The sequence below is a fragment of the Paramisgurnus dabryanus genome, chromosome 8 (genome assembly GCF_030506205.2).
Source record: "Paramisgurnus dabryanus chromosome 8, PD_genome_1.1, whole genome shotgun sequence".
NCBI classification, from domain to species: Eukaryota; Metazoa; Chordata; class Actinopteri; order Cypriniformes; family Cobitidae; genus Paramisgurnus; species Paramisgurnus dabryanus.
In genome coordinates this window covers 37,330,941-37,340,684 of record NC_133344.1, presented here as the reverse complement: position 1 = coordinate 37,340,684, position 9,744 = coordinate 37,330,941, and the positions used below count along the sequence as shown (strand labels likewise).

At 39.5% G+C, this 9,744-nt stretch overlaps 1 protein-coding gene across 1 annotated transcript; it reads left to right on the top strand.

Annotated features, from left to right (window-relative positions):
- Window positions 1–949: 949 nt before the first annotated feature.
- On the top strand, window positions 950–5,216 carry LOC135770289 (uncharacterized). The gene is made up of 11 exons (XM_073815465.1): window positions 950–1,008; window positions 1,099–1,447; window positions 1,597–1,879; window positions 1,968–2,201; window positions 2,290–2,381; window positions 2,481–2,585; window positions 2,988–3,178; window positions 3,275–3,439; window positions 3,523–3,767; window positions 4,749–4,812; window positions 4,925–5,216. The coding sequence occupies exons 1-10, from the start codon at window positions 950–952 to the stop codon at window positions 4,778–4,780; spliced, it is 1,755 nt and encodes a 584-aa protein (XP_073671566.1). The 3' UTR covers window positions 4,781–4,812; window positions 4,925–5,216.
- The last annotated feature ends 4,528 nt before the right edge of the window (window positions 5,217–9,744 follow it).

The following is a 9,744-nucleotide window of genomic DNA, read 5'->3' as shown; positions in this document are numbered from 1 at the left end:
CCTTACCTATCATCATTTTCACCTGTTCCCCTCGTTATTTTGTCCCTATTTAAAGTCTTTGTGCCCAGTGTTCTGTCTGTGATCGTACTGTGTTATCAAGCCCTGTTCCTGTCTGTAGCTATATTGAGTAAGCCAAGTTTATTGTCTGTTCATTGTATGTTATTAGTGTTTACTCAGTCAAAGTCTAGTTTAATGTCATAGTCTAGTCCAGTTTAGTGTTTATATGGTCCTGTGTATATTGTCTTGTTTTACCCCCTCGTGGGTTTTTGTTTTCTTGTTTTTTGTTCAATAAATTGTTCAGTTTTCTATCATTGTCTGCGTTTGGGTTCATCCGCCTTGCTGTTCCTGACAGTTATCTCAGTATATATTATGTTATTGACTTGTCTCATCAGGATTGACTGGGCAGTTAACCCTCCAGCATCAGATACTGATTATGAGGAGCAGGACAGCTCTGATGAAGAGTACATCCCTCCACTTTCTCTTCGATACGTTTCCTAATGTCTCTTGTATAGCAACTTCATACTACCATCAAGTCACAAATGTATAGCTCAGCAATTCTTGGCTCACCATCTCAGCTATACTCTGGTATTCTGTTCACCTTGATCTGACAGAAGCATTTTATTTTTCCCCCTTCTGTGTATGTGTAGAAACTTCCATTCTGCCACTTGCCTTCATACACATCCATTCTATTTTTATGAAATGTGGTTTCATGAAACAAAGTTTTTACTGCTGAACAGCCTGTTTGTTCTGGTGACATACTCTACAAACCTGTTTGATTATCGAGGCACAATTTTATAAAAAGATAACTTAAATCATACAGTTGAAACGACTACCAACACTTATTCATTCCAGTGCATTGTCCAATTAGATGTTCCAAGACAGTGTCATGCCAGCCCCCATGTTTGCATGCGGAATAAAGTGAATAGGTGAAATATTTAATGCGTCAGCTATGTTGTTGATACAAGGACTCGCATGCCAGTTCTTCTCTCCACAACTTTGCGAGGCAGAGTAGCTCCTTCAGACACTTCTTTGCAATTAAAGTGTTTGTTCACCTGTTTTTGGTAACAAATCCATCTTTGTACTGTTTGACTGAAACAGGTTGGGTGGAGCTTTACCAAATGTTCCAAACTTTGATGCGCTGCCAGTCATTGGTTTGGAAGAGACCGTACACGACCTCCCTGCAGATTTTGAGTCTGAACCATCTACAGATCCTGACAGCTCCACTGCCTCACCAGCTGATTCAAATGTGCCAACTGTACAGAAGGCAGAGGACATTGTTGGTGCAAAGGCATCGATTGTGTATGATTGCTTGAAGTACCTTGCGGCCTTTGTTACACCACCAGTGAAACGGTGCACAGCAATAAATGTGACCGGTGCAGCATGCCAACGCCATCCACCATTCCTGGTGAACATCAAAGGGAAAGGCACTGCAAGCATGTTAGAATGGGTATGTGACACTGTTGTTATGACAATAACTATGTGAATGTACACTTCATATGGACACCAACATATACCCTTACCTCTAAACGTTTCTAAGAAAAAGTTATCTGGTATAAAACTGCTATAGCCGTTATATCTATCTGTTCTTATCATTAGAGCTGTGCTGATGGACACATTGTGTGGCGATGGGTTTCACAGCCCTTGATGAAGTACGGACTTCAGGCTGGAGACTTTATGCTGAGCACCAACATCCTGCTATCAGGAAACAACTACACTAAAATTGTACTGCTATTTAGATTTATGAACATGGGCATTTTTGGCCCAAACACTTTTTTCTCCATCCAAGACACGTACTGTGTTGACTCTATCAAAAAGTACTGGATGGAAAAAAGGGCAGATGTGATTTCAAGACTTCAGGGCAAAGATGTTGTTGTCCTTGGTTAGTGATACACATACAGTTTATATTTCTAGAAAGTGATGTTGCAGTATTTTTATCTAACACAGACTCTCTTGTCCTAAATATCTAGCTGATGGCAGAAACGACACACCGGGTCACTGTGCGCAGTACTGTAGTTACACTACAATGGAAAACGACACATTGGAGATCATCAGTGTAGTCACAGTAGACAAAAGACAAACCGACAGACGGTCTGCCATGATGGAGAAGGAGGCCTTCATCTTGACTATGGATCAACTAGTCAATGAAGTTAAACTTATCGAAATCTGCACAGATGCCCACTCACAGATTGGTGCCCTGATGGGTGAGTTCATATCCACATGTCCTAGCTGTTACTTGACATGTAGTCAACATTTGACTTATTTCCATCTTTGCATGTACTTGTTTTGTAGATCCTGTAAAGGGGAGGTACAAGGACCAAAGGATTCACCACAGCTTAGATATGTGGCATGGTGCCAAGAATTTGGCAAAGAAGATTGCGGCTGTGAGTGTCCATAGTAGAAGTTTAATTGTACCCCTGTGCATTATAATGTTGTCATTGCTGTGCATTGCTATTAATTATGGTTTTAATCCTTATATCCAGGCAGGCCAGGTAAAAGAACTGTCTGTCTTACTACTTTGGCTGAAAGACATCGTAAATCACTTCTGGTGGTGCTGCAAAACAGCCGACTCCTATGAAGAGTTCCTGGTAAGTTTTGTGTCATTTCTTCCTTTATTTTCCCAAATCTAAATAAGCCATTGCACTTGTGAACTAGGGCTTTGCAAAAAATCGCCGCCAGCTGCAGTCAGATGGAGGGGCATTCAGAGCCGTAGTTCTATGAGAAGCTAGGAAAAATCTGGTTCACAATCGAGGAAAATCGATTCGATTTAATCTATCCGATTTTGCCTAACTTCTCTGTGAACTATGGCTCTGTGTAATTAATGCCAATGCATCTGAAAGCAGCTGATGGCGATTTACTTGTAATCAAGGAACCGGCTTTACTGATGAAATGTGCATGAGAATTGCAGGCGACTTTTTTTTGCACATCCCTATTGTGAACTGACTACTGATAATTGCTGTTTCTTTTTATGTTGTGTGTTACAATTGTAGGCACTGTGGGCCGGCCTTTTACATCATGTCTGCAACGAGCATGAGTGGGCTATGGGCAGCTGTAAACATGGGCAGCTGGCAGATTCGGAGAAGCAATGGATTCAAAGAGACTCTAAAGCACACAAGGCTCTTGTGGAGATAATCCTCAAGAAACGATGGTTGAAGGATGTGCACAAATACCTGCGCTTTAGGTATGTGTGGGAATTAGGGTGAAAGTGTTCATTTCACCAACAACTGCTCAGTTCTGCTTAGCTGTCATTATTTGTTTTGTTTTAATTCCATAACAGATCAACAGCAGTCCTCGAATCCTTTCAAAACCATATATTGATGTATGCCAGCAAGCGCTTTGCCTTCAGTCCACCGGTGTACGAAGCCCGAGTCCTCCTGGCAGCCCTGGACTACAACTACCATCGGGACCGACCTACTCAGAAGAGGGCAGATGGTACAGAGATGTAAGTATCACGAGAACTACTGAAATATTTATTGTTACTTGTCTCTGTGTCTTTCTTTAACAATATTACCCCCCTATTATCAGGTACAGACGAGTGTACAAAAAGAATGCCAAACAGTACAGTGTCTATGCGCGCAAGACTCCCAAAAGTTACAGCTACATTGGGGAGCTACAGACGCTGGTGGCGAGATCTAGGCTGGCGAGTGGCTCTGGAATGCCCAGGTCAAGAACCCTAAGGCCAGATGACCCACGAAGACTTGGTTTACTTCCACCTGTACCACCCCCACCAACAGCAGAGCTTGTACAAAGACAAGTCAGGAGAGGACTAGGTATGCAAAAATTAGCTCCTGTTTAGTGTTTGGGTGTGTACAAGCAAACAACTGGTTAGGGTGTTCTGGCTGTAGTTGTATAAATGTCCTTCTCTTTCAGATAGCAATGCTAAAACTGGCACAACATACATTAGCGGCCAAAAGTTTTGGGACACCAACTCGTTCTTTATTTATATTTTTTCCATATTACAGAATAATAATAATAAACTCTTCCAAACTAAGGCATAGCACAAATGTAACTGTGAGAATCATGTTGGTGACTAAAAGCATCCAAAATAAATCAAAACTGTTATTTTTTATTATCTGAAGTGCAGTCATTATAGAGAGTATAGAAGGAGTTCATATTTAATCTGGGCTCTTGGCTGCTTTTTCTTCAATATTCAGTGTAAGTCATCTATTTCTAAAATAATATTGTAAACTAAAATTTTAGTTTTCCAATAACAGAAATTATTCTGTTTGGCACAGGTATATTTTTGTCTACAAAGGTATTTTCAAGCATTTAACCATACACCTTCAGATTAAATGATTTTTAAGATAATAGTTATAATTTTAGTCAAGTGTCCCAAAACTTTTGGCCTTTAGTGTATATACAGTACCTCAGGGAAGTGCAAAATAGTATTATCTTGTGCATCCTGACACTGAGTATGACCTGATTTTGGTTTGTGGAAGAAATGAAGAGTTTTATTGCAAAACGAGATAAATCCATTTTTTATCATTTTTGTCAAAACATGTTTATTATTATGTTATTATTTTGTTTTATGGTGCTACTTAGCTGTATTTTTTAAGTTATGAAGGTTCAAATCAAAACAAACCAACTGCAGTTGAATTTAAATTAATTGGAATGCACAACCAAAAAATGAGATTTCTGAACAATTAAAAAAACGGTGGTTATCTCGTTTTGCAACGAAACTCTATAAAAATATACTGTCAGGTTTTCCTGTTTGACCAATCAATTACAAGGAAATGTTTTTTATGTGTCAGGACCTGATTTACAGTCGAGTTCTCCCCAGTGAAGTCAGAATTGTGGCATCCAGTGTACGTATAGGTGAGTGAAATGCACTCTGTCAAGTCGCTTCATTTTTGTATGACAAAATGTATTTCAATTGTATTCAATCCTTTAGCAACTTCTTACACCTGTTCATTTCCACTCTTCGCAGTACAAGCCTCTGGCAGAGAGAAGGATTGTGACCAATGGGACACCCACCAACATTCACACTGTCCATGCAAATTAGTACATTTTAATTTGTAGTTCACCATCTTACTTCGTCTAGGATTTAATTTGAATTCCTGTAATGTTTTTACAGGGTGGCTAAAATGTGTGAGTGTTTGCATGTTTTGTAAATAAAACATCTGAACCAACCTATTATCACTACCATTTTGTGCTTTACCACTGTTCTTTCAGTTCATAACACAGGCTGAAACTCTGCAAAATGATTGTTTGTCCTGATTGTTATTAGAGAGTAATTTGTTTCAAGAATTATTCCACCGTTTTCTTTCTTGTACACAAATGGTAAGAGCTGGCACCAGGGTTTGATTGTCAACGACGGACAGAAAGGTTTATTAGTACAGATTATGAACTCCACAAAAAAATGAAATGCTGTCACCAAATGATGCAGTTGTACTTGTTACCGTTACTGTATTCTACTAACATGTGGTACAAAGAACATTTTACACCGAATTTAGTCCATCTTTCCAGTTTGAACAAATTGGTTAACTCAAAGCAAAGTAATGTAACAACACAATTTACAGTTAACTTTCTGAAAGTGAAATAGTTATGTAAACAAAGTTAAGGACAAAAAGGTGAACTAAAATCCAGGAAGAAAACCTGTGTATTGGCCCTGAGGATCTGGAAATGTGTCCCTAATTTTACAGACACAACAACTCGGGATCACTAGTCTGTTCCCAGCTCCCAGGGACCCATGCTGCCAGTAAATGTAATGTCTATAGGCGGCATAACGAAACTCTCGGCTCTCTGACCCTGGTTCTCTGGCACGGCCGAGCGCTGTAATGTCTTCCCTATACTGGCGGTGAATACGCAGGAAGCCTCCATCCAGGCAGTAATCCCTAAAGTGTGGCAGGTTGCTAATGCAGTTGTTTGGTGTCTGGCGGCAGCATTTTCTCTCCCTGTCAGTGGGCATGTCCCTGCAGTTATGACAGGTGCACCATGGCACCCCTGGCAGACCAGCTGATGGAGGGGGGGCATTATTCTGGCGTAATGCCAGGACATCAAACACCAAACCTGGTTGCCACTGTATAATGTCATTTGTGAATGACCTCAGATCCTCATAGCTCAAATCTTGAAGGAGGTTCTGCGAGGCCATAAAGTATAGGTTAATCATGTGCAAATCATCATTGCATAATGTGGAACATTTACTACTAAACATTCAATGATTATCTCCTCAAATAGGCTACCTGTCCAGGATGTCATGTGTGTCCAGTGAAATTAACTTGAAAACGGGGAGAGCAGGGGCGAAAGTACAATTTTCCAGAAAAACTTCATTTTAAAAGATAATGTTATAGACAGAGAGATAATATTTGCTGTGGTCAAAACTCACAAGTGTGGGATATCAATACCAGGTGAAATTTTGTAAAAATAATTTAAACATTTTTCAACAGTTTGAACACTATGAAAAAGAAATCAAATCAAATTAAAATAATATCAATTTTCATCATATACAACAGTATTAGCAACGGGACAAAAGTAAGAAGTGTTACTTTTGACCCGACAGGATTTCCTGACATTTAAACCCGATTTACTTTTATTTTGAAAAACTCTGAGAATTCAAACTTTAGGATGTGTTAGAGCACTAAATAACCTGTAGAATGATCAGTACTGTAACACATGAAACCAGAAACACAACGCGTTATAAGAACAAATGATCGATTTTGGAATTTACGTTTCATGGTTGAAAAGACCTTTCTGGATCTACACGCGGAAAACGGTGAGTAAATAAGGCGATACTTGTCAGCTCTGTCAAGGGTTTGTGTGCTAATATGCGGTCATAGTTTAAGATGCAAATGTTATCAGAGCTTTGTTACTTTCGTCCCGGTTCTCCCCTACTACAAACTGAGTGGACATAATTAACGTTTAGTTTTAGAGACACCACGTCCAAGTAGCCTAACCTGAGTTGCGGACATTCTCTCACGGCGACGCTCCTCCACTCTTCTGTCCTCTTCAGCCCTGGCGGCTGCTGCCCTATTTGCTCGTGTGCCTGTACCCCTGCCTCTTCCTCTGCCTCTTTGTACAGAATCTCCCTTTTTGTTGAGACTGCTCTGGCTAGGCTGTGTTTTGCTAGACGCTGGGGTGTAATCTTCATCATCAGTCTGCCATAACAGATAAAAACGGCCTGCTGGTTAAACAGTCGGAATCTCGAAGTAAACATGAGGAAGACATGCACCATTTTACACTATATTTACAGTTTAAATCCGCTCTTAGCCAAGATTAGCTAGATTTATTCACACAAATGTAGGCTCAACAGTAGCGCTTGACATTGGTTAACGTTACGTTGAGGCTAGCTTGGTCAACATCGGCCAATGCTGTCTGTCAAATTAATGTAATTCAAACTAACAATAAAAACGTAATATTGAACATATTCACTGGTAAAGGGGAAGGGGAGTAGCTTGAAGATGTCATGTTTCAAAATCACTTGACATCAACCAACGTTCCTAAGTCTGGAGTCAAAACGTCCTCTGTTAGGAGTGCACTCAGTGCAGTTGGCTCGGCAATGGCTCTAGGGTCGTTGTGAAGGTGTGAGCGGAGCATAGACAGTAGGCTTGGATCGGAGGAGGGGCTGTCATTCGTTTCTCTGTGGATACTCTAGGGTAGACCAACTCACTTTCTGGAGGTATACTGCCCCCATCTTTCTGGAGTGTGGAGTATGAATTGATTTTTTTGGCGGACATTACAAATGGCACCTTTAAATAAATTTTGAGTGGTTGTGTTTAATCAATGACATGTGTGATGACATTTGTAATTGTTTGTTGCCGCTTGTGTTTAGCAGTATGCATGACATGTGCATTAGAGTGCAGATTGTGTTTTGAGAATGAGTTTGTGTTTGGAGTTTTGCTAAAACATCTAAGTGAGATCTGCAAATTGTGTTTTATGATGTGAAATGGTTTAAGGTATTGACAACAGACTGCACAATTAGATAAATGAGTTCAGGCAACTGAGAACTTTGTTCAGCCAATGGGTTTTAGTGTTTTAGCAATTGAGAAAAACTGTAATATGGTTTTACACGTCTATAGAAAATATAATATAAATAAAGCAGTTATTAATTTTCCTAATGCATGGTTGTTTGACCTTTACTTCCATTTAAAACGGAGGAGGTTTTTCAGCACTTTGTTCGAACAGCAACTCAGCGACACCCCCCTCCGCGATTTTTTTAAAAAGCTGAAACGGGTCAGCGGGGTAAAAAAAGCAAAGGTTAATGATCCCTGCACTAGTGGAATGGATTTTGACTTACAGCACTTTGATAAGTGACAAATGCACTAAATTAGAGAAAAAGTGGGTGGGTCCATTATCATTGGTCTTAAAAAGTGGCTGGGTCCTGTACCAACCACGTATAATGGTTCCGACGCCCAAGGTTGTGACCAAATATATGGGCCCTTATCCCATGCAGAATAAAAAGTATTGTTTTTTTTGTATTGCTTATTTGCGCCAAAACTCATTTATTGAGTATGAAGTGAGCTGATACTGTATGAATAAACCCTCTCCTATATGGCTGTATGGGGGCAGTTTTCCAGACAGGGTTTAGATTAATTCAGAACTAGGCCTTAGGGGTTTTTTTTTTAGGAAAATTTAGGGTTTTTAACAAACATACCGTACAAAAACTATTTCAGATAAATGGTTTTCTTTTGAACTTTCTTTTCATGAAAGAACTGTTTATAGCATTATTAATTATCATAATTGTTTCTTGATCTTTAAATCCTGTTAGAATAATTCTGAAGTATCATGTGACACTCAAGACTGGAGTAATGATGCTGAAACATCACAACAACAAATTAGATGGGCAGACAGATAGGTCATTTATTGATCCCCAGTATGAAAATTGTGCAGCTGTACAGAAACACTGTCAAGTACTAGCAGACAATGCGCTACAATCAATAGTGCATTCTACAGTTTATACTACATATATGTACAATATACAATTTAATAGAATATCTTATGAATATACAGTGCATCTCTTATACACAAAGTAATAAAATACATATACCACAATTACAAATGCACTCATACTAGGGTAAATTGTTGATAAGACCTATGCATAAGGTGGATGAATTATACAGTCTTACAGCAGTGGGCATGAAAGTCCTCCGGCTGGATCAGTAGAGAGCTGAATGTAATTCTCATTCCAGTAAGCATATCAATAGTCCCTTTCACACATACAGTCTTTACTGGTAATTTACTTGTAAATGACAGTTAACAGGTCATGTGTGAACAGAACCTTTCCGGTAAATCAGTGCTGACAATTTACCAGAAAGAGAGGTTGTAAGCTAGATTAACAGTAATTTACTGATAAGTGCTATGTGTGACCACAAAATATAGATTACGGCAAATTTACATTAGAATGTGCGACGTCAGACCACGCTGACAGCTTTGGGCCAATCATAACGTTTTAATACAGATGACGCGTTTACCCCCGCACTGTTTACAGATGTTTTCACACACACGCTGCTTGAAAGTCGAGCACACCTGAAGTTTACGTCCACATTTCTTCACCAAAGTTGTTTAAAACAGCTAACAGTCTACTTGCCTAACTGCCGACGTCCTTTGCACGTCATCTATGAAGCTACTGCAAACAGTACTGTTGTTTAAGATGCATTTTTGTTTGACGTCGCCTGCAATGTTGTTTGGTCACGAGCATATATATGTGCGACTTATATGTGTTTTTTCCTCTTCATGAAGCATTTTTTGACTGATGCGACTTATACTCCGGAGCGACTTATAGTCCGAAAAATACAGCATATTATCGGTTCT